This window comes from Mycteria americana, chromosome 5 (genome assembly GCF_035582795.1).
Source record: "Mycteria americana isolate JAX WOST 10 ecotype Jacksonville Zoo and Gardens chromosome 5, USCA_MyAme_1.0, whole genome shotgun sequence".
In the NCBI taxonomy this organism is placed as follows: domain Eukaryota; kingdom Metazoa; phylum Chordata; class Aves; order Ciconiiformes; family Ciconiidae; genus Mycteria; species Mycteria americana.
This window is the reverse complement of record NC_134369.1, coordinates 38,336,156-38,361,829: the sequence shown is the minus strand read 5'-3', so window position 1 is coordinate 38,361,829 and position 25,674 is coordinate 38,336,156. Positions and strand designations below refer to the sequence as shown.

General features: G+C 35.4%; 1 protein-coding gene across 4 annotated transcripts in view; it reads left to right on the top strand.

Annotated features, from left to right (window-relative positions):
- RYR3 (ryanodine receptor 3) overlaps nucleotides 1–25,674 on the top strand; it is a 249,473-nt gene that overhangs the window by 154,612 nt on the left and 69,187 nt on the right. For 2 of the 4 annotated variants that reach the window (XM_075503016.1, XM_075503015.1), the window contains exons 44-57: nucleotides 4,446–4,626; nucleotides 5,092–5,197; nucleotides 6,403–6,523; nucleotides 8,558–8,727; nucleotides 9,401–9,621; nucleotides 10,891–10,981; nucleotides 12,403–12,543; nucleotides 14,898–15,061; nucleotides 16,028–16,106; nucleotides 17,494–17,583; nucleotides 19,026–19,175; nucleotides 20,798–20,860; nucleotides 21,302–21,377; nucleotides 21,547–21,670. In XM_075503016.1, the coding sequence (XP_075359131.1) occupies nucleotides 4,446–4,626; nucleotides 5,092–5,197; nucleotides 6,403–6,523; nucleotides 8,558–8,727; nucleotides 9,401–9,621; nucleotides 10,891–10,981; nucleotides 12,403–12,543; nucleotides 14,898–15,061; nucleotides 16,028–16,106; nucleotides 17,494–17,583; nucleotides 19,026–19,175; nucleotides 20,798–20,860; nucleotides 21,302–21,377; nucleotides 21,547–21,670 (1,777 nt within the window). Of the gene's footprint in view, nucleotides 1–4,445; nucleotides 4,627–5,091; nucleotides 5,198–6,402; nucleotides 6,524–8,557; nucleotides 8,728–9,400; nucleotides 9,622–10,890; nucleotides 10,982–12,402; nucleotides 12,544–14,879; nucleotides 15,062–16,027; nucleotides 16,107–17,493; nucleotides 17,584–19,025; nucleotides 19,176–20,797; nucleotides 20,861–21,301; nucleotides 21,378–21,546; nucleotides 21,671–25,674 lie in introns of all 4 variants that reach the window. The other 2 variants (XM_075503012.1, XM_075503011.1) reach the window with 1 other exon arrangement.

Genomic DNA, 25,674 nt, shown 5'->3' with positions numbered 1-25,674 from the left:
TGTTCTCATTGCAAATACAAGATTATTGGTATATGGTGCTTATCGTAATTTTTTGAATCTTCATAGTTCGTTGCATTTTTTCCTTACTCTTTTTGCAACTTGCATAATTTAATAGAGTAACCTGTTAAGGTAGCAAATGATGTTAGGAATTCTTTCACTAAGTAAACTGTGGTATTTACATATACCACATATGCTGGCTATAAACATAACCAGTGAGCACTGATTTTAGACCTTTCTTGGCCACTATACCACTGGGAGATTTACACATTTGTAATTAAGCCATTTTGCATTACAAAAAGCAAATTTCCAATAGGTCACATGTTTACATAGTTTTGAGGGATCGGTGTTTGTAAAGCACCCTGACTGTGTACCTTAAATCTGATATCTTAAAAAAAGAAAAAAATCTTCTCCTTTGGTAACTATCTTACACTTGCTTCCGTGGGCAATTTTCTTTTAAAATTTATGAAACAAATATGCTAAAATCTAATTTAGATTATCTGAATGCCACTAAACAAAAAGCGTCTTCCAGTTCATGTGGATTTTTTTCATCAAACTAGTAATTTAGATTAGAGATTAGATGAGATCAAAAGATTTGTCTGTTCACCACCTAGCTTGTCGCCAATATGGAAAGTGTTTTAAATGACAGCTAGGGGCAGCCAGAAGGGAAATAATTTTAAAGAGTCTAATTTTTAGGTTTTGGCTGTTCTGTTCACATACTATTGGTCTGAAATTAGCAAATAATACCTGAAACAGAAACAATAAACTTATTTACTGTTCAGCTCAGTAAACATACCTGAAGTATGTTCACGAGTTGATAAGCCTGTAGCTATTGAGTGAGCTGCTAAACTAACTTGACAAACTGACAAACTATGATATAAGAAATGTAGAACAAGTAGTCATTGAGTTAATAAAGTGTGTGTTTTTTATTGTTGATTTTATAAAGAAATGTTAACAGTACTCTGTATATTTAGATGAAGGTAACTTTGTTCTTGCTTGTGATAGTTTATTTAGTATGAAGAGTAAACTTTGCTGGATGGACTGCTAGTCAGTAGAATTAAGTTTTAGTTTCAAGTGTTTCACCTGCTTTTTTTCTGAAAAACAGTTACGGTTGGGGTTTTGAACCTTCTCATTATGACAGTTTTGGAGACAGTACTTTTGAAAATCAGATTACTAATTTCTCTATGTCCTCTGCTTGAGAGGACAATTACAAATGTAAATTAGTAAAATATTTGGATTGTTGAGATAAAAGCAACAAACACACACTTGTAAACACATGAATGAATTTTGATTCTGGTCATTGAATGCTTGGAATAAGCAAAACTTCTTTCTTTAATTAAAATTCTTCATTAACTTGGCCTGCGAGGTACATTAGAGCAGGCTGCAAGATATTAAAGCTATTTTCAGCAGTTTGCTATCCTGTCAGAACGGATATGGAAAAGAAATATATACACAGAGGTCAGAATAAGATTCTCGTGGCAAATGCAGCGTACAAGAAATTGTAAGTTGAAAATGTATACTAATTAATTCTTGATAAACTTTTATTGACTTCAGTATGGCAACATTAAAGATTAATTTGACCTCTGTGCTTAAAGTAAGTTTCTTTCCTGCACATTCTAAATTAAAACTACCTGCAAGGGGCTTTTGCTGATATGTGCTTCCTTTTACTCTAAATTGCGCTCCTCACAAAGCTATCACTGATGTGTCGAAAACTGCCTGAATCAAGGTACATTTTTAACATCTAGGTCTAAACTGTATTGGAAATGAGCCACTCAAAACAATATTGGTAGTGCTTTTATTAGGCTAAAAATTAATTACATTTTATAATTGTATTTGTATTTGCTATTTGATTCTGCAATATGGATTCAAACAGCCCCTTACAATTTTTAAGGGGGTTTTGTATTTGCCTCCTCAAAAAATACATGAAACGTGCAAGGATTCAGGAGCATCTGGTAGCTGTAGCTGAACGTTGTGTGTGTTTTGATGATCATTTGTATATCTATAGAGAGGTATGTAGTGAATTTTTTTGAGATTAGATTTTACTTAACTCATTATTTTTAAAATCTTCACTTAGAAGGTTTTTAACCAAATGAAACTAAAATTGTTGACTTTAAGATTTAAAATCCTGCTTTTTCCCTGCAGCATGAAAATAATGTGAATGAAAAGGAGAAAGAAAGAAAAACAACAAAAAAAGACAGAATCTGTGCAAAGTCAGTAGTTAGGGTATAGAATCATAGAATCCTTTAGGTTGGAAAAGACCCTTAAGATCATCAAGTCCAACTGGAAATCTAGCCCTGCCAAGTCCACCACTAAACCATGTCCCTAACCACCACATCTACACGTCTTTTAAATACCTCCAGGGATGGTGACTCAACCACTTCCCTAGGCAGCCTGTTCCAGTGCTTGATAACCCTTTTGGTGAAGAAATTTTTCCTAATATCCAATCTAAACCTCCCCTGGCGCAACGTGAGGCCGTTTCCTCTTGTCCTGTGTTCCATATCAAGATCATACCTGTGTTTTAAGTGGGAAAAATACAAGACTGACATGTTTAAAGTATTTAACTGCTCCTTCTAGAGCCGGTCTGTCCCAGTTATCTCACCTACCATTGCCTTCCGTTGATTCTGGCTTCCTGGTAGCACCACTGCTGCTCTTTTAGCTAAACCACAGTTTCTAATCCTACTTTTTTGATAGCTGCTAAAGCTGCAACATTCAGTTTAATATAAACTTGCTACTTGTGTTTCTGTACTGGTTTAGTATTGTAGCTTGCATGTAAAATGTAGATACTAATGACCCAAGCTACTGACATCACAAGTTCAGTGACTGTGAACTGTTTCTTTTCCTGTAATTTGTTTTCTTCCTACATGTCCCATTAATTTCATATCTTCCTACAGACTATCAGTATTCTTATAAGGTAGCCACTGTGAATTTCTAAACAGTTGCATTTAACCATAAGCTGAGCTTTTGACCCAATTATTATTCCTATCACGCTTCCATGTGCCACTAACTGGAGTCCACAAAGCAGTTAGTTACATAAAAAGAGTTCATTTATATGAAGGTTCCTTTTCCTAATGACTTTTATTCAGCAAGCATTTAGATCACAACCTGTCTGCCTGTACTGAATTTATACAACAGTTAAACCCACTCTTTTCCCTTTTCAAATATACAGTTTTTCACACAAAGCTGTTATAAATGGGGTTGTTTCAGGCAAGCCATGGCCTTTAAAACTGATTTTAATGTGATTTTCGTATATAGAAAAGATGAAGTATTCAATTTCAGGCTTTAAATAGCAAGCAGAAGATTTAACAAATATTTCAAAATGCAGTAGAAAGAATCAGGAGATTTCACTCTAGGTATATTTAACCTAAAATATATTTTTTTATTCTTTAGTCATATTGAGAAGATGAAACTCTGAGATGAGTTTTCCACTGATGAAGTACTAAGGACATGACGTTAAGCAACATTCCTTGCTTCAGTGGGCCCATTAAAAATCAAATAACTCTCATGCCCTGTAGTAGGTCTGGCTGGGATGGAGTTAACTTTCTTCATAGCAACCTGTATAGTGCTGTGCTTTTCATTTATGGCTAAAACAGTGTTGATAACATACCGATGTTTTGACTGTTGCTGAGCAGTGCTTGTGCAGTGTGAAGGCTTTCTTGGTTTTTTTTCCCACTCTGCCCCTTCCCCTCCTTCCCCAGCCCCAGTGAAGTAGGTTCAGGGTGGGCAAGAGGTTGGGAGGGGACACGGGTGGGACAGCTGAACCAGGCTGACTAAAGGGATATTCCAGACCATGATGTTGTGCTCAGGAATGAAAGCTCAGGGAAAGGAGGAGGAAGAGGGGGATGTTCGTGGTTATGGTGCTTGTCTTCCCAAACAACCATTATGAGTGCTGAGGCCCTGCTTTCTAGGAACTGGCTAAACATCTGCCTGGGAAGCAGTGAATGAGTTTGTCTTTTTGCTTTGCTTGCATGCACAGCTCACTCTTTCTGTACTAGACAGTAGTTATCTCGATCCATGAGTCGTCACGCCTTCCTGCTATTTTCTCCCTGTCCCACAGGAGAGGGGGGAAAGGGATAGGCAGGGGGGGTTGGTTGGAGTCAAAACTTCCTTCCCGCCCTCCCCAATAGCAGACTTCTTGTCTCCTGGGACCCTTAGCCTTTATACCAGAGAGAGTAGCCTTTTCGTAAAAAGCAAATTAACCTTCCAAAGTGAACCTTTCTAGATTGAGTGTAGTAAAACTTTTGCAAGGCAAGTCTACACAGTCACTTTTAAACCTCAGTATATTTTTGATAAAGCACGTCCAATGCTGCCAACTTGATACATTTTTGTTTTCAAAAATAAGGATGAGTATTTGTTTTATATTTTGTAAAATTTAGGGGGAAAATGCAGTTGTCTTCTGACTTAAGGATACCTTTCAGGAGAAAGTATGTATAGTGCTTTTTGGTCCTCAGGTGAAAGTGTTGAGGAAAATGCAAGTGTTGTTGTCAAGCTCCTTATTCGACGGCCAGAGTGCTTTGGACCAGACCTTAGGGGAGAAGGAGGAAATGGTTTGCTGGCAGCTATGCAGGAAGCTATCAGGATCTCAGAGAATCCTACTCGTGACCTTCCCTCCCAGGCATATAAAAGAGAAGGGTAAGTAAATGTGAATGCTTGTTTGGCAAATGATTATTTAATAGCTGGTTTAATCATGCTTGCAATATGTGGGTAATAGGCCCTGTTGTATAAGGCATTATACAAACATAGAGCATTAGAGATTTGCAATTGTCACAAGCAATTGTCATATGGAATTCGTAAAGCATGAGCTATATAGAAGTGGAATAAGAGTTACAGAAGAGAAGAAGCCTGAAGGACAAAGCAAAGGAGAAGGCTGTTGTGGAATGAAGCTAAGGTAAAGTGAAAGAGGAAGATAGAAGGCTCATGTGAAGTCAGTTATTACTGTTCAATTGCATGATTACTCTAGGGATAAAACCCCTGTAATACGGAGCCAGAGGAAATTAGTATGTCTGATTAGTAGTCTCGGGATCATGGATCTAGCTCCAGAGAGGAGCTATAAACTTACATTAGCAAGAATGCTCACTGCTATTGTTTACCTTTTAGTGATGATGATGATGGGGAGGAGGAGATTGTGCACATGGGCAATGCAATCATGTCATTTTACTCAGCTCTCATAGATTTACTTGGACGCTGTGCACCAGAAATGCATGTAAGTTCATTTTCTCACTTGCTCAGAAAATGTAGGAGATTTGTAAACAGAACTGTATATGTCTAAGTAAACTGTTCTATATTCAAAGGCTTCTTCCCTTCAGAAGGTGGACTTTATTGCATTTCTCACTGTATCTAGACAGGTGTTCCCTGCAAGCTGCTTATAAAGAATCATGGTCTTTTGATTCCTTATGCTTTTTTGTTTATCTAAAATTTTGAGAATTTTTATATAACTATGGTATCAAAGCAAAGATGAACTACTAGTGTTGCACATTTATACTACCAATGAAATTTCTGAAACTGACCCTTTACTGTTCTCTAGAAAGCCATAAAAATAATTTTCGTAAGAATGTGATACAGGCTGCTTTTGTGTGTACTGATGAAATATGGCATCTACACCACATGAATGCGTGGAAAAATATGCAAAATAACTGTTTTGACTGTAATGCCTGTAACAGCTACTTGCAAGACTTGGTTTTAGTTAGACTGACTTTTGCTTGTCAGTGTTTAAAATTCTCTAGTAGCATAAATCCAGCTGAAAATGCAATATGTATCTCAGTACAACAAGAAGCAAGAAATGTGGCTTGTAGCCTCCTATTTACTATTACCAAAGCTATTAACTTTACTAGCTGTAAAGCTGTATGTAGCTGTCTGTTGCCAGAGATAGCAGTTTCATATTAAGAAAATTCCTGGAAGAGATTTTCAGAGACACAGATTGTGAATACCTAATTTCTACTAGAAGTTGAAATTAATTGGTCACCTCGTCGTTAATGCCTTTTGAAATTTTTACTGCATAGAAATCATAGAAGAATGTATAGACACATCAGACAGGTTTGCATCTGTTCATAGTATAAAGAGGCAAGCTCAAAACTTGGCACTGTAGGTTCTGTGAGTAACATGAGTCTTTCAAAAATTTTCAGTTTCATCACTTTATCTGATTGATTTAGGAATCTTGTCCATGTGGGGGGGTTGTGTTATTGAGAATTTATAATATTGTGAAATTATTGAGATGATATCAAAATTAGGGCAGATTCAAAAGTAGGATCATCTGAAAATCAGCAACTCCATTAGAGTGCTGGGATAAATTGAATTTCTGTGCATTTTTTTCCAGTGTTTGAAAAAATCATATTAATATCAGTAGTTTGAGGAAATTTTTCTTATGTCCCTCAGTACTAAATTTCTTAATTGATAAACTTTTTCTAACAGCTTATTCAAAGTGGAAAAGGGGAAGCTATTCGAATCAGGTCAATCCTTCGCTCTTTAGTGCCAACTGAAGATTTGGTTGGGATTATAAGTATACCACTAAAGCTGTCAACAGTTAACAAAGGTAACTTCAATACTTTTATTAGACCAGTTCATCTTTTTATAAAAATCTTTTGGCACATGAGCCTTCTGGTGTAAAATAGAGCAGTTTTGTTAGAGTTGAGTACAAGCAGAGAACTGTTCTTCAGGTTTTAATTAGATATGTATCAATTAGAGCTGCTCCACTAGAACAGATACTTACTCCTGTGGAGCAGAGAATGTAAGAACTTAAGAAATACGATACAGGGTCACATTAATGGGCCATGCATCCCAATACTTTGTCTCCAGCAGTGACTGAGGTGCTACCTCTTTAGGTAGAATGTGTAAGCTTGGACTCAGTCCCTTTGTACTTCCACATTATCCAGTCATTTGTTTAGAAAGATTAGAGTGTACCTCCCTGCCCATTAGTATGTGTTTTTGGACCTGGTGTCCAAGAATGTATCTAATCCCTTTGGAATAATGTCTGTAGCCACAAACTCCTGTGGCAATAAGTTCCAGAACTTCACTATTTGCTATATGAAGAAGCGTTTTAAGTAGTTATATCCTTTCTCAGTCCTCATTTTGCCAAATTGAAGAATCTCAACTTGTCTTAGTCTCTCATCATAACTGCTTCATTGCCTGAATCATTTTAGTTGCCCTTCTGTGTACCTTCACTATCTCTATTCTGCAGTCCTGAGATACAGAAAACAGCTGTGGGAGGTACACAAGATGTGAGCAGGTTGTACTGATAATGTGGGCACACAATAGTTTGGTTTATGTATTGATTTTCTATTTTATATAGCAGCAAAATGATGCCCTCTTTCTGAATACCCCTTTCTGATGGTGCCAGCATCTTGTTGACTTATTTGGTTCACTGCTACACATTGAGCTGATGGTTTCACAGAATGTCAGTGATGACCTTAGGATCTCTTTGTAATGTCAGTTGCAAGCTCAGTATCATGTAGGTTTGTCTTATTTTTCTGCAGACGCATTAGCTTAGAGTTGTCTGCATTGAAGTGCAACTGTGTCTACTTTGCCCACTTGGTTTTGTTAATGATTTAACCATACAGGGCATCACATGGACCTGCTGCTCTCTCTGCATCAAACTGCGCAGCTCCTTATCTGTATCTGGATCCTTACCTGTCATTGAGGCTGATACTGAGTTTTTGTCAGTGGAACTAACAGCCTTCTTAACACTACCTGTTAAAAGGGAAGTCAGTGAAGACTTGAGTTTTCACCCTCTTCACTCTGGAACTCAAAAATAATTCAAAATCAGAGTTCAGAGTGCAGAGGTGTATTGATGATGGTGTTCTTTCTTGTTATGCGACTGTTGATTCTTTCCTAGAAGCAGTCAGTGTGGTTATCCAGGGTGGTTTTCTTTCCACAAAATAACTTCCAAGTTAACCATACAAACTGAAATTTTCTATAAAGCATAAACTCAACAGAGGATGAGGTTTTTATGGCATGATCTCCATGTTTCCTATTAATTTCTCCATGTTCTATGGCCTATAAACTACAAGTCTGACATTTTCTTCCAGGGCAAAATAGCTTTATCCTCCCTCCCCTCCTTCTGTTGTCCTTTCTGTTTCACAAGAATTATCTATTCCCCTTTACAGTCACAGATGATTTAACTGATACACAGTTAACTTCTATGTTATTGTTGTCTTCCCCTTGGACTCCATGTTCTTTCTAGTCTAGTTTACATGAGACAAAAATTAAAATTCTTAATGTTCTTTGACTTCACAGTTACTATATATTTTTAATATTTGCAGTAATATTTATCTTTAATTTTACCATATAAATATTCTCCATAATAGTAATGAAACAAGTAGAGTACTTTACCATTCATTCTTAAGATTTCCTTTAAGAGGGAAAGATTAATAAATTGCAAAATAATAGGGCTTTTGAAATAATAAAAACTTAGTATTCTTTTTGAGCAGACAAGAAAACTGAGCAAGAATATAATTTTCATTGAACGTGATTTTACACATCAAATGTAATTATAGTGTCTTTCGTTGTCTGGGTGTTTCTTGTTTTATCAGTTATCTACTATTAAAAATTGCATTATATATTTGTGTAGATGGCACAGTAAATGAGCCAGACATGTCTGCAAATTTCTGTCCTGATCATAAAGCACCCATGGTACTCTTCTTGGACCGTGTCTATGGTATTAAGGACCAAAGCTTCCTCCTTCACCTACTGGAAGTTGGATTTTTACCAGATTTAAGAGCCTCTGCCTCTTTGGATACAGTAAGTATTTCGCTGTGGAATTTAGGTGCAGTGGCTAGATACAGTGGCTCTGTAAGTGTAAGAAACAGAACTTCAAGTGAAAACAGCTTTTAAAAAAAAAAAGGTAGTATAGGCTTGCTATAAACACAAACGGTAATACTTCAGTTATGATTAATTTATAGTGCTTAAGTTTGATCATAAGCATTCAGTACCACCTTATGAAGCAACAGTTTAATGTAGTTTAAAAACTTTTAATACACGCTTACATTAATTATACAGTAAGTACATTGGATATACTGTAATAGGCCTAACAATTACTTTTATTTCATGTGTGCTTTCAAGAATTACACTCAGAATTCATATATGTGTAGGCATGAAGAAATTGAGATGAAAAGTGCTACTTAATGCTTCGTGTCTTTTGCTAACCTGTTTAAAGAAAGAAGCTGCATATTCTTTTTTGCTCCTGTTGGTTCAGAGTGCAGCGAGGCAAGAGATAGGAGATAAGTAGATGGCTTGGATTTTCTCAGGTTCAAAAAAAAAATGTCTTTTGTCCTCATGTGTATACTGGGAATTTCATGTTAGCACCCAGCCACTAAAGGGACTTAAGGAGTATTTCATTATTATGTTTTATAGACTTCATATTTAGTAACCTTTATTCCATATGATACTAACAATCATTTACTACTTCATACAGGTTTCTCTAAGTACCACAGAGGCAGCTCTCGCACTAAATAGATATATTTGCTCAGCTGTGTTTCCATTACTCAAAAGATGTGCTCCCCTCTTTTCTGGAACAGAGCATCACGCCTCTCTCGTTGACTCCATGCTTCACACAATATATAGGTTATCCAAGGGACGTTCTCTTACAAAAGCACAAAGAGACACTATTGAAGAATGCCTGCTTGCTATTTGCCAGTATGTATGATACCTGTGTACAAATTGATTTCTTTCGTGCAGTATATGTATTTTAATAATTTCTTTCTTTGTGTATAATGTAGAACTAAGATGTTTCTATTCTTGCATGAAATAAATGACCAGAGTATGTACGATAGGATTTTTTTTTTTCCCTAAGAGAAAAGAGATTTGATTTTTCTGTTACAGGTACTGTATTATACAAGCTGTCATGTTAATATGATCTTTATGGTGATACAGGATAAATTCTGATTAGTTGTAAAAACAAAACCCCATTGATTACCAAAAAAGGTCTGGCAAGTCTGACAGTGAGCATGTTTTGGGGATTTAAGGGATGGACATGTTTGTATTTCTTATTGTGGTTTGAAGAACCTTGGCCGTAGTTTAAAAAGAAGAAGAAGAAAAACTATCCCCCACTCTCCAAATTCTAAAACTGAACTGAGCACTGAAGTTATATCAGGAATTGAAATGTAGATATGCCAACTGAATCATAATTCTTGATCTTTGTCGTAAACTGTAGTGCTACTTGTCTGTGCAGTGGACTGTGAAATTAGTTATGCGGCGTGCATTTTCAGTTTGCACTTTCAGTTAGCATTTTCAGTTTGCATTTTCAGTTAGCACTGGACCCCTTACAAAAAGAGGATATAGTAGAAATGGAAAAGATTCAGAAAGGCCTAACAAGAGGGATCAACATAAGAAATAATTTCGCTCCTTTGGAACAGCTTAGTAGACCAGGAATCTTCAGCCTGAAAAAGTGATGAAAGGAGCATTTTTACATTGATTTTGAGTCTATATATCACTGAAATGAAATAGCTAGAAAAGAAATGCTGGGTAATTTATTCAGTCTTCCAGTTGAGATTTATTTCTTATAAGAATAATCATAATGTATCTCCCAGATCAGTTTCAGTTAGGAGTGTTTTGTTGCTTTTTAGTGTCATATCAGAAACCATTCTGTTAGGATAATATTCTATTTCTTTTGCTTAGATTGTCCCCCCTGTGCATTCTGAAAAAAATCCCTCTGTTGTCATATGGCACAATCATACATGTTGTCTATTCACTTAAGAGAGTCCAGAAGTAGCACATCTTTCTGTGCTATATCCTTCTGTATGTAGATGAGGCATAGTGAGATTCCTTAAGCACCTACCATTGGTTTTTCAAAATACTTTTAATGACTGATTCAAATTCCAATATGCAAATTTATTTCAATTTTTATTTCATTTTCACTGGACTCTGTGAATTTTACTAAGAACTTCTATTTTTTTTATATTACAGCCACTTACGTCCCTCTATGCTACAACAGCTGTTGAGAAGGCTAGTTTTTGATGTGCCCCTACTCAATGAGTACTGTAAAATGCCTCTCAAGGTAAATGCTTTACTTTCTGTACATGCATTCGGCATAAAACTTACTTCACAATAATCTGTCATCATCATGTTTTTAAAAACAGAACGGGGCAGGGTGAAGCAACGTGAAATGACTTCTGAATTGAAAATAATGTTATTGTTTTATAAAGTCTTTCGAATTGAATGTAATGATTAACGGTTTTGTGAAATCTTGCCTAATGCAAACAGTATCTAGTAAGTTGATTATGCAGTTTTGTTCAGTGAACTGTTAACTTTTTCACTGCTTCAGCAAAGGAATATTTGAAAGTATCAAATCAAATGTTAGCATTATCTTGATATGTCGTCTTCTGCAATATGCAGGATAATAAGTCTTGGTAGGATGCATAGTCCAGGAATAAATTTTGAGTGAAGTCTACAGAGAACAGGATACAGGGAACAGAACTCACATTTTATTTTTGAACAATCTTTAACTGAAGTCTTACCCATCTTCTTGTTCTGTAAATAGAGAATTGCAATTGTGAGATGATAAATAACTTTTATTTAGAATTTTTCTGTCACGTTTGCCTCCTGTTCCTGTTGGGGTAAAAGGGCCTGATCTTAGGTCTGCAGGTCTTTTTATGGCAGAATTGAAATTCTGTCATAGTCTAAAGCAGAGCTGCCAGATTCACAGACATATTCTGGAGCATCAGTAATTTTGGAGCAAAACTGTGGTGAAGAGGGTTTGATTTGGGTTATTTATTATTGTTTTTCCTTCCTAAACAAAACTGCAGGAGAAATTAAAATGTCAAGAATTTCCCATGGGATAGGAATTTTTAGTTCTAAAGAAGAAATCAGTAGAAATTTGAAATGATGTGAAAAATGTACCAATAATCATATACGCTAGCTCTTTAACTGGTATGTTACAGATTGTCTGTACAATAGTTCTTTCCATAGGTTTTTCCAGAGATGAGCAGGCATGGCTAAAAGGGTGTACTGCGGGTATCTTTTGCAATGTTTTGCGTAATACTGAGGCCATCAACTACAAATGACAGAAGTAAAACCAATTTGAATTTGTAAAACTTTTTACCAGAATCTATCGTGTCCTGTTTTATACCCATTTCATTGTCTCTATTTTTATCCTGTGAGCTAATCTATACTCAAGCAGTGACAGTCCTGAAATTTTGTAATTTTGCTACTCACTGTCATCACTGAGAATCCCACAGCAGTGGTTGGGGATAATACAGGCTTTATACTTTCACAGCATGGGCTCTACTGCTCTCCCAAAAAGAAAAAGAAGAAAAAAAGACCATTTTTATGAGCCAGTAGAAATGAAGAGACATAAATAAATAATAATACTCATGTAACTGTTTAAACAGATACTGGCAATTCAGACTTCACTAACCACTATGTTATTTTGTTAAATACCAATGTTTTACGTGCATTTTTATTTTCTTGAAAACCTAGCTTCTGACAAATCACTATGAGCAGTGCTGGAAATATTATTGTCTGCCTTCAGGAATGGGAAGCTATGGAATTGCAGCAGAAGAAGAATTACATTTAACTGAAAAACTTTTCTGGGGCATATTTGATTCCTTGTCTCATAAGGTAATGACTGTAATTCACATTACAGTATGGGATGACTATAAAAGCATTACAATGATAATTTGCTGTGCCAAGTGCAGAACGTTCCTATTTTAACAATTCTTTCACCTTATACGGGAGATATAGCAATGAATGCTTTTAATGAAGTAATTTTCTAATGAAAAGTTGAATGCTGAATCTTGAAAGATTCTCTCCAAACTAATGAAATGTCAAATCTTTGTCTTGATATACCCATATAGATGAGGCAGATTGCTTGCTGCACTAACAAGCCACTGTTGTCTCCTCTCCTATCTTAGCTCTACTAAACTTTTAAAATACTTTTTACTGACATAAAATTCATTTTAAGAAATGTATGTATATGCTTGTCAAATTGTTGGTGTATGCACAGTAAATTTACCTTGTCTATTTTCAAACATACACTTGTATTATATTAGTTTTCTGGTTATTGCCCAGCTTAAGAATACGATGCAACATTCTTAGAAATAAACTTTTTTCCATTTTCCTGTTCCAAAGTGTGATCTTGGGATTTTTTCACTTACTCATTTTTTCTCCGAGTAAGAAAAAGTTACATTTCTGATAGGAGGAATGCCTTACTGAGTAAATACTTTTTGTGCTTGATTGGGCTCAAAAATCAGGTTCTCGCTGTGGGACAATAACAAATTTTTTCATTGCATCTCACTGAATTTGTGTTCCAGTTCTAATCAACAGATTTAGATGATTGCTTCTCTAGGCATTCTGATTTATAGTATGGAAATGAACATGGTCTCTGCATTATTCTAAAATGGCTTTTTAAGCCTTATCTGTATTTGATTTTAGTGACCTTTACCTCTCTCTTACTGCTGTCACAAGTGCTAAGAGTGTCAGGAGGGCCTGACACAATGAAATGTTTCCAATTAGTGCATCTTAGCTTTTTACAGACAAATGAAGGTGATATGTTTCTGCCAATATTGGTGGCCCTCTATAATAGCATTTTCATTTTTCTGTAAATGGTTGTTAGTCCAATGAAAGGAGAGTTGTGTAAATCTGCTGAGCTACAGTATTCTCCATTGTTCTGTTTTGTACTGAGATATTTACAGGTTTGGTATTTTCATGGCTTCTAGCTGTTTAGTGGGAGCAATTTACCCTGTGATCTCACTTCTTTTGTTTGTGCCATAGGCACTAAAGAATGTTGCAACAAAACTAGAGGAAGTTAAAGCCTCAAAATTTTAGGCATTCTGCTTGCTGTGATATAAACATAATTTTATCAGCAAGTATTTTCAATGGACTTCAAAATTGTTCTTCAGCATTTTCTTGACACAAAGTGGTCATTCAGATTTATAGAAGCATATAGTCTTTCTATTTCTAAAAATGAAGCAAGAGAAATATTTTTGCAGTGTAAAATTTTTTTCCTATAAATGCTTGATTGGTGCCTGTGTCGTAACATCAAGAAGATGCCTGTGCTATCCGAGTACAGTTTTATTAAATAATTATAATAGCATCAAACTCTTGCACCGTAGTGTTCATCAGTAGATCTTAAAGCCTTTTCAAGCTATATCATTATGCCCATTTTACAGGTGGGGAATCTGAAAGATAGAGGTGATGATTTTTTTTTTTTTTTTTTTTTCCCTAAGCACACTAAGAATGTTGTTTGAGGGCTGGAAGGAGAACCTTGGCCTACAGTGACCTGCTACTTCCTCTAGCACATGTTTTTTTATAATCTACTGTGTAACAGTTGACCTTGAATATGTTTCCTGGCAAGTTACTAAGGATAGATTCTTCAAATGTAATTCCACCTTATGTTTTTATATATCAAGTACTTCTGTGTTCTCTCCAGAGCTAAAATGACTATTTAGAAGAGCAAATGTGCTAGTTCACCTCTTAGCAGGACAATTTTGAAAAATAATGAACTGAGTTTGCTACAGTAAAACACAATTTCCTTTAACCAGCATGATTTAAACTGAAATAGATTAGGGGAAAAGAGGGAGAAATGACAATGGCTTCTGCAGTTAAGATAGGAATTAGTCATTTTAGAACTAAGAAAGTATTTTATAGATGATCTTCTATAACTAGGCAAACAACCCTTGACCCTTCCTATATAGGCCTTAATGGCCCAAAGAAAGCTTGAGTCATACTTGTATTGTATATACTTATACAAGTGTCAGCATACTCTTATGTTGAGTAGTCTTAAAAATGTATCAAGTTGATATCAAGAAAAATAGATGTCATACAGCAATAATTTTGCTCTATGCTTAATTTTTAAATGTGCTTTACTGTTTGTTTGCATCTTCTAATATTTGTACATATGGCTGCTTGATTTTCACTAACATTTTGCATGTTTTTCTATTGGATTTTCCAACCAGTTCCTATCTCTCCTGCAGAAGTATGATCCAGAGCTCTTTCGAATGGCTTTGCCTTGTCTAAGTGCTATAGCTGGTGCCTTGCCCCCTGATTATTTAGATACACGAATTAGGTCAACTTTGGAAAAGCAGACTTCAGTGGATCCAGAAGGAAATTTTGATCCCAAACCTGTCAGCACAGCAAAGTGAGTCATATAAATCACAGTGATTTCCTTTCCTTAAATATTTTTATACTAGTCCTTATTAACATTTTTTCTCCTCTGTAGGGAGAGTTGGCTGGTGACTGACTTTTTAATGATATTAAGTACCTTTCAGAAGTAGTGTAAGGGTTTTTGCTTCCTCCCTCCAAATACTTCTCTGCAACGTATCCTGTTTACCAGATATAAAACAGCACTTCTCAGCACTGTACAGATGTTAAATATTTCCACATTATATCTGCGAGTACATAGTAAATTCTATACTTATTATGTACCCTATTACCTAATAGTTCAAATGTTTGTGATATATACACCTGTAATATGTTTGATACTGTCATTATTTAGAGTGTGCTTATAACAAATGGTACAAGATCATCAAAATTGGGTAAGTGATTCAATTGGCCTATTGCCTGATTTTTATAAAATCTTCACTTAGTTTTGAGAATTGTCCTGTAGCAACCTGATACGGCAAAATAAGCAGATCATGTGTAATGATTTAATACAGACTTGGCCTTCCTAGTAATCTTGTGCTTTTAAAATACAGATTTCTAATACTTTTATATTCAAGAACTGAGGATCACTAGTTGATTCTTGCTATTAAAGTCTTACCCCTCCATTATTGTGCAATGTGAAACATCCATACTAATATTGTCCTGTATTAAGAATTAGCAAGAAAAATACTTGTACGTTATGGTGAAGCACGTTTTTTTCCTTGTGATTTCCATTGCTAATAAGTGCAACTGTTATGTATTTGAAGATTCCCTGTAAATGCCATTATAGCTCTGCTTTGTTTTGTGTCATTTCTTCTAAAGAAAATGGAATTGCAAAGCCAAATGTCTTCCCTTCATCTGGAGGTGAAGCATTTTGATTAGTGCTATATTATACTGACATTTTTTTCATAAATCAGACTGCAGTAACTTATGATTGAATGACCATACCCCCCTTTGTTTACAGCCTTGTACTTCCTGAAAAGCTGGAGTATATTGTCAGCAAGTATGCTGAACATTCCCATGATAAATGGGCCTTTGATAAGGTAGGAATTCTTTTAAGACGGGCAACTGTCAGGAAAGGACTGGTAAATAATACCTGGGGTGAATATTGAAAGAAAAACTGGACAGTTTAACTGATAAGCCCTTGTTTGGAGTGCATTAATGTCTGCATATTTCTTTAGGGATGTGGAAGAAACCTTTTACTCAATAAAATGCATTGAAATTTGTCACTTTTTTAAAGTGGGCAGAATTTATTAGGACAAAGACTTGAGGCGAATGAAAAAAGGACACTTGGTTTGGTTTGGGTTTGGTTTTTTTTTTAAGTAAGAATATGTAGACCTTACCTTCATTTTGCCTGGTAATGATGTTTTTCGACTGGGAGTCAGAGATTCAGTTTTACTTCAGCAGCTCTGTGATTTAAGAGAGTACCTGGGAAGTCTAATATCCTTTTTTTATTGCAGAAAATGTAGTTATAGCTTTTCTTTCTTTTTAGCTTTAAGAAGGCTGTTATGTATTGATTTCCTCTATAATTTTCCAAGTGCTCTGTCACTCTGTTGTGTTTGTTTCACTATTTCAAAATAGCTATAAGACAATATATACTAAGTGATTTTTTATATTTTTTAAATGTTACACTGAAACATTTAATAAAGGCCTTTTTAGTGTTACATTTTGAAAACAGATTTTAATGTTAATAAATACAACTTTTAGAGTTAAATGTGAGCAAAATGAAGTCTGATGGAGTTGTTGCAGTTTGATAGCTATGTTGGAAGTGTTTGGGTATGAGTAACTCATTCAACCCAAGTATGAATTTTAAACTTCTTTCATTCAAGGAAAAAAATAGAAGTGGGGTTAAGTAATTTATGATAACAATTCATAACAAATTAATAGCAATTTTATAGAACAGTTATATAGAAATAACAATTCTGTTGTGTGGGGCTATGTATGCAAATTTGTAGAGAAAGGTATACATATATATGGGTATGTAAATATACACACATTAATCTCAAACCATAAATTTCAGTTAATATTGTTTAAGGTAAAGGATTCATTAAAGTGATGCCCTTTAGTGCTTGATCTGTTAACGTTACATTTTCTTCTGTGTGTTACTGACTTTAGCCTGCCAGAAAATAGAGACACTTTTTTTACCTTAGCCAGTACTGTCTTAATGCATGGGTCCATTTGAAAGGGGCCAACGTATATTAGGCTCAGAACTGGTTGCATGAGACCTGCTACTCATAGATGGCATCTAATCTGTCTGGGCCATGTTTTGTTCCAGTGTATCCACAGATGGATGCATGCTCTTTAACAGAAATTTCTGTGGCACTGGGTAGCTATTGGAGTAGATTAGCAGTTCAATATGACAAACTAAACTGGCCAATTTGCTGTTACTCATCTATGTTGTTCTCATTTCAGTATATTTATTTTTTTCAGACTAATAGTGGATGGAAATACGGTGTTTCACTGGATGAAAATATGAAGACTCACCCATTAATAAGACCATTCAAAACTTTAACTGAAAAGGTAATAGAGGAAATTTCAGCTGTATTAATACAAAGTAGATTGATTTGCGTACTTTTAAAAATCCATTTCAAATATATGCTATAAAAGGAAGAGAGACAAACTAGAATCCTTACAGTTAAGAATAGCAACATCTATATGCTAAAGTGGTTGTGTAGTTAATCTTACACAGAGTCTTGTATAATTTGCTTCCGTTAGGCAGCCTTCATAGGCCTGGGCCAATTTGTATTCAAAGTATCAATAGCACAGGGTTTTCAGGCCTTCATGGATGAGGAATGACTGGCAGCAGCTCCTGGGTTTCAGATGAAAGTGTAATTTAACATATTTGAAGGCAATTTTGTCTTCACGAAGGATGGTAGAAAAATTTTAAGAAAGCGTAGGAGATGCTTCAGTTGAAAATGGGAAAAAAATGTTTAAACTATTTTGAATGCATTTTTATTTGAATTTCTTGGCTAGGCATGAATGTCTTCTAGTAGTCAGAACAGTGAATTGAATTTGAATTCTGTTACATGTTTTTGCAATGATTCATTGGGTGGCTCAGTAAGTCAATTACATTTGTCCCTCTTTACCACACTTTTCCTGTTCAGAAAATGGAGATGACAAAAATCAAGAGGGATTCAAAAGGTTTAATTTCCCAAGGTTTGTAAATTGCTTTGAAATCTTTGGAGAGGAGCTGAAGAATTGTTGGTTGGGTTGTTATTAGAGCAGTTCAAAGAGAATTTTTTTAATTTTCTCAGATTAGAACTTTTGAACCTAAAAATCAGATTGTTCCATAAAAACTGTCATGTGAAGTAACTGTCATAAAAATTCTTATTTATGGTAAGAACTGAAATACTTTTATTAGGTTGATTTGAGAAGTCTTAATATGACATACTCAGAATTTGCTTTGCCACAACTTTTCAGATTTTCTATAACACCTTTACTTTTCAAAGGAGTGTTGGAACACAGGCTGTTCCCTAATTTTTTATTGATGGCTGTATTTATATAAAGAGGTGTATAGATCAGTAATGTTCTGTATCCGTGAATGGATATAAATATAGGAAGACTAAAAAAAAGCCTTGTGTGCTGATGCATTCAAAAGTACATACTGGCCTAACTAATTTCATAGCCCTTGTCGTGCCATCGATTTTTTTTATTATTTTGGGCTGGAGGAATCAATGAATAAGTTTCCAGATGCAAACTACACTATTGCTCCAGAGCTCACATGAGTGCTGTTAGTTTGTAACACATATCCCAGCAATAAATGCCACTAAGAACAAAACCAAAAAAATTGTAAGTATTTTAAAGCTTCTTTCTCATGTAAAAACAACTATATCGTGTCTTCAGATATACAAAATTTGTTTACTTTTGTAGCATGTGACAATTTATAAAGAAGGACAGAATATTTTTATTGAGGTTTTGCTACTTGCTAAATACAGAGATATTTTACATTATTTTCTTCAAAGGAAAAGGAAATTTATCGTTGGCCTGCCAGAGAATCACTGAAAACCATGTTGGCCATGGGATGGAGCCTAGAAAGGACCAAGGAAGGAGGAGAAGCAATAATACATCAGCGTGAAAACGAAAAGCTCCGCAGCATATCTCAGTCTAGCCAGGTAAGGTGGAATTACTTAAATTTACAAAGCAAAAGGCTTGTTTGTTAATTTACTAAGAAATTATACCAAATTATGTTAATTTTATATTCTTGTTAATGAAGAGAAGCTTTTAACGTTAGAGTTCTGAGATTAGAAGTCATGTCACTATAGTAAAAACTGTGCAGTAACAGTAGAGAGGGGACTGCAAAAAGACAACAACTTTTAAGACGATAAGGCTGTCAGAGACCATATCTATTCATTTTTTCAGGAAAACCTGAAGAGTTTTCATATAGTCATTCAAAGAATACATGACAGAGTATTTAGTCTTTTATTTTATAATAAGTAAATATAGTAATTTTCTCTTTTGGTCAAACAGAACAGCCTGAAACGGGCTTTTGTCAAGATTATAATTATGATTGACAAATAAGATTGCACATTTAATACTTTTGGTTAAATCTACAGGCAAAATTTGCAAGTAATTATATAGTACCTAGCATTTTGATGTGATATAGACTATTTTTTCATTTGTAGTTTTTTGTAATAGCATGTTGAGACTGCTGCTCAATATTGGTGTGTCTTGGAGGGGGGAAAGCTGTTTAAAACTGTGACAAGTGTTGGGGAATTTTTATTTTACCCCTTGAGGTGAATTAAACACACAGTCGTGCTTAAATATAGTTAGATTTACTGAGCAATGCATTGGGCAGAGTCCTACTGCCATAAGCAGTACTGCAAGGAGTGTGCAAAGATGTGTCACAAGCTGATTCCTTTATACGCTTGCACCAGCACTGATCCTGTGAGCATCAGGCACCTTAAGCCTGTGTTGGGTTCATTCCCCAGCACCAGTTTTGCTTACCAAAAATGGCCCCTTAGCCCTCTGTTACAAGACAATACTTCAGCATTTCTTATCTCTTCAGCAAACCACTCCCTTACAGGGAATGCTTCTGTCTTTGGCATCTCTGCTTCCAGCCAGTTGAACCGGTTCTGCAGTTGGGCCTTCTTGCCCAAGAAGATGCATGATAAAGGCATGATTTAGTAGAGGATTTCAGCACATGTTTAACTTCAGTACATGATTGAAATCACTGACCATCATATATGACCGTTCACATTTAACATGTACCTAATAGGTTTGTTGCACTGGAGCTTTCACACTTTAAACATTTAAAGACTGCATAAATATATCGCGCTCCTCTTTTTCTTAGTCTGTAAATTCCACGAGACAATAACCTATTTTAACTTTTTGTTGTGATGTCTTGTCTTTAGTATATGGTTAATTCAGGCTGCTGCCACGCTGTTCTGTCGTGTTTTGAAGGCACGTCTTGTATGCCTCATGATTGGTCTCCTCTCTTAGGCTGAAAATCATAGTTCTTAGCAGCTTGCCATCTGTTGCCAATAGAGAGATCTAAGTATCTGCAGCAACCTTCTTATTTCTACATCAGCAGATGTATTCTGTTAATCATCCTTTGCTTTTGCACATTGCAAAAGCACATTGCAAAACAAAAGGTGAACACAGTTTCCACAAGAAAGTTTAAAAACATGAATGGTGTTACTCTAATCAGGTCAACAACAGAGATGATGTAGTTGAATATTTGATTCTTTGATCTGAAATACTTTCATCGGAAAATAATTCTCTTTTTTTCCCGTAGGGAAATGGGTATAGCCCGGCTCCACTTGATCTCTCTAATGTGGTGCTTTCTAGGGAGCTTCAGGTTTGTATTTGTGTTTTGCATATGTTGTGCTGAAAATAATTAATAGATTCAGTTTTTATTATTAATGACTTGAATTTTGTCAGGTTTTATGAGTGTATTTGTGACTGTGGTTGTGATATACATGTGGATGTAGAAAGGTGCATACCATACTATTCACATATTTGAAGAGATTTCTAGTGTTTATCCCATTAGTACCTCCTGAGTTCCTAGAAAAAGTTATGAAGCTAAGGAAGGGGCTGTAAACAGCACGTGATACATGCGTATCCTGTGCCTGTGCTGACTTCAAATAACAGCTGAATGTAGAAATGACACTTAACTGTGATGTTTCATTACCACAAGAGTGTAGACTTTACTCAAGACTGTAAAATTATGTAGAATTATGGATTTTTTTTAATTGTCACCTTTTAATTTTGCATCTTGTTTTTTCTGACGGCAATGTAGGGAATGGTTGAGGTAATGGCAGAAAACTACCATAATATATGGGCCAAAAAGAAGAAAATGGAGTTAGAAAGCAAAGGTAAGCCAGAATCCTCTGAAACACACAAAAAAGACAAGGAAAATGAGGGAGAAGAAACAGTCTGAAAGAAGACAGTGTAAGACAATCAAAATTGAATAGTTCCTTTTTGTACTTGAAGCAAAATAAATCTTACAGTAGAAAAACTTACAGTTCTTTCAACTTACTAAAGGTGGAGGTAGTCATCCTTTGTTGGTACCTTATGACACATTGACAGCCAAGGAGAAATCACGGGACCGTGAAAAGGCACAAGAGCTGTTTAAATTCCTTCAAGTCAATGGTATAATCATATCTCGGTAAGTTGCACATTTTTTTGCTTACATTCAGTGCACAAACCATGATCATTGTCCTTATCTCACTGCAGTCTGTTAGTTATTAACATAATTACCATTTGGCATATCCTCTGTAAATCAGAGTCCTTGTTATTTTTATGTTCAGAAAGACCTTTCTGAAATAGTGTAGACAGGTAACATTTTTAATAAGTATGTGATCATAGTAAGTACAAAATGCAACAGGAGTGTAATTAAACAAGCAAATGATTCAAAACTTCTAAATTAGCAGCCAGCAGTGTCAGTAAGGACATGGGAAAATAAATCTGAGGTCTGATACTGAAACACATCTATGTAAAAGTGCTTTTTAATCCAGTTTTTATGAAAAAATGTTGGTTTGAGTTCTGTGAAGCTGTAAGACAAAGTGGCTATTTTGTGGGCGTTTCATCCTTAACTTCTGCTCAAGCAGAAGCACAGACTTCATTAGTTGTACTCTAACTTGAATTGCTGAATCTGGAAGTAAGCTGGCCTGTGGGGACTTACACTGTCAATAAAATTAAAATAACTTATAAAGCAAAAAATACAGTATAATATGATGGAATTGTGAATTACTATACTATAAGTATAATCTTTTATTGTATGTGAAACACCTAAGCATATAGGAAACTGCAATTTCGCTGGCATTAAGCATTTTTGTAAACTAAACGGTATTCATGAACAAATTTTTCTGTACGTGCATAGAGTCAGATCTTACTTGTTTTCATTTATTTCTGCTTTTCAAGTCTGTGTCTCTAGTGAAAGTATACACTCAGAAATTTATACAAATTGATTATTAGGATCTGCAAAAGGTAACTTTGTTGGCTTCAACAATTAATAACATTTCTTAAGATATTAGAAGACAGCTCTAAATATACATTTCTGCATCACTACAGAGAAAAATTCCCGTTTGCCACATGTGTAGGCTCTCAGCCTGAAACCAGAATATAGGTATGCCACCAAATATTTTTATATCCTCCGTAATTGCTGTAGAGCCATTGAATAAGAAAAGCAGGTTTAGTTCCTGCAAATGAATGGTCCTTTGAAACACCAATGGAATTGCTCAAATATTAGTTTTAATATCTCTTTGCAGCCGTATCTGTTTGGGTTAGGAAGACAATGTTTTCAGTGTTAGCTAATGGGACAAGTCAACTTGAAAAAAGCCTGTTCAAACTCTTTATGGGGTATGGGCAAAGAGTTTACAGTACTGTCTATATCAGGGTGAACCAAGATTATCCTCTTAGTGTTTTCTTCAGGTGAATAAGTGCATATTTTAAGTATATATAAGATCTTTGGAAGTACGGATTGCAATTATCGCATTTGCAGAATGTCATTCTTAAAAAATGTTGGACTAATCATTAAAACATGGGAATTCTTTATAATTGGAAACATAGAGGTGGCACAGTGTGTGTACTTTACATATACCATCTGCCTCTGTTTTGATTTTTGCTCCTCTTTCTTTGTTGAGAACACTTTTGAAGCACTTTTGGGTGTTTATGACGCACATAAATCTCTCAGGCCTTACTCAAGTATATGTTAGAAACAACGTGGTATTTTGTTAAGCATCTTTAAACCTCTACAAGTTCTTTTGATGTCGCCTTTGTTATTTAAGAGTACCAATGTCTTTCAATATTTAGGAAAGTACATGTAATCTCTTAGCAACCATGACTTACTATAAACACAAAAAGAGAATATTTACAGTGATCTCACTGAAAATACAGATAAATATTTAATTGCATTATCCTCTGTGAGAGTGAGGCAGCAGGAGATGCCTGTCAACCATACATAGCTGTTACTACATACCAAATCATTTGATTGCACATGATATATCAATTAACAGGAGGTCATAAAGGTATATAAATTAGCACTCTTCAAATAGATTTTTTTTTTTTTTTCCCCCAAATGAAACTGTAAGGTGGGAGGTTAGAGTCCTTTTATGTTTGTGTGTAAAATGGGATTGGAACATTATTCCTTCGTTCCCTGGTTCAGTTCCCCCAGACTATAACCATTCCTCTCCTCTAACCCATGTTCTGACATGGTCAAGAACATAGACTTTAGTGTTAGATGATTTTGTTCTTAAAATTTCTGCAGCATTAGCCTTCTCCCACAGAATTACTTTTTCCCTTGGATTCACCTCATAGCTATTTTTCAACTCTTAGTCTAATCTTTTGTGTATTCTCCCTAATTTACTCTTACACCAGTGCTAAGGAATCTCAGGACAAATGATCATTTCCTCCATATCACAACAGTGAGTCCACCAACTTTCCTGCCTTCTTGTTCCTTTCTTGCTTTTGCCTGAGTACCACAAACTACCACTTCCTCACTTCTTCCCTGTTTCTGACACACTGTTCAACCCCTCTGTAGTCCCTGCATCTCCTTTAGCCAGGTCATTTTCTCTGATTGATTAAGGGAGAGTCTTCCTATCTACTACTATTTGAAGAGTCTGTACAGAAGCAAATGAAGTAGCCATTACAGGTAACCAGAGGTTTCCCTTAATGTTACTCAGTTACTTCCTCACTTGGCAAGCCAGTTAGATGTCCTGGGTGTAGGCCACCATCTATCAACTGAAAATCTCAAGTATAGTTTAATCCTCTTAATGTTGGAATAAAGAGACTATGAAGATGTTGCAAACTAAACAAATGTATGAGAAAACCTCAAGGAAATGAAGAAGAAAGAAGTGATGACTTGTAAAAACAAGTATGTTTGAAAACAGAATAAATTAAAAATCTATAGAGTTATGTGACTTCAAAAATAAAAAGAAAAAAAATCCCTGTTCACGTCCAGGATGATGAGACAGAATGCATCCTTACCAATTTTGTGGAGTGAACCCATAGCAATAAATTGGAGAATTTGGCTGCTTTTGAGAGGAACTTTAATGGACTGGAGAAATGGGCTGACAGAACTCTTGTGAGGTTGAGCAAAGGTTCATGCAAAGTCCTATACCTGGGATGGAAGAACCCCAGGAATAGGGAAATTGAGCCTGACAACATCTATGCAGAAAAGCACTTCGAATTCTGCAAGTTGAACGTGAATCAGGAGTGTGTCCTTGTGATGATGAAGGCTGACTGCATATGAGGCTGTATTAGTAAGTGTAGTCTGCAGGTTGATGAAGGTGGTTTTTTCCCCTTCCATTTTGCGATCATGAGACTGTATCAGGAGTATGTTGCAGAACAGGTTTTGGTTCACTAGTGCTAAGGAAGACATTGACAAAAGAGTTAATCAAGTGGAGGGCCACCAAGATGCTTCAGGGATTGGCATGACTATCCAATGCCAATCACTATTACTATCTCCTCAAAAGTAACAAGTCGTTACAAGGGAAATTCCAGTTAGATATATGAAAATATTTCACCCTTATTTTTTCACAGTGAGGGTGGTCAAACATTCTAGTAGGCTCTCCAGAGTCATTATGACATTTCAGTCCTTGAAGATACTCAGTACATTATTGGACAAGGTTCTGAGCAACCTGATCTAACTTTGCATTTGGCTTTGCTTTGAGATGGAACTTGGATCAGATGACTTTCAGAGGTTCCTTCCAACCTAAATTTTTCTGTGATCCTAAAGAATTTTAGAATTTCAGTGAGATAGGTTTCATTTGTAGCTAAAATAAAATCTAATATTTTAAATCTAGGCACAGCCAACCACCCATGTTTTTATTCCTCTTTAATATCGTGCATGCACCAGTCATGATTTAGGTCATGAATTTATCTCAAAGAATAAATAATACATGCCTCTTTAGCAAGTATCGCATACTGTTGAAATTTTTGAAAAATCTTTGAATAGTATAGTAGTTTGTTACATGCATTTAGGTTTTCATTTAGTAGCTTAAGTCATTTTGACTTCAGTCTTTCATAAAATTCAAGGACAAAAATGAAGTTTAATAGTGAATAATGAAATGAAGTGTAGTATGTAGACTGATTTTGTAAAGCTACAATAGCTGACTTCCTAAACATTTGGCACTTTAATCTGCCAGCAGTTGAAATTGAGTGGCCAATGCA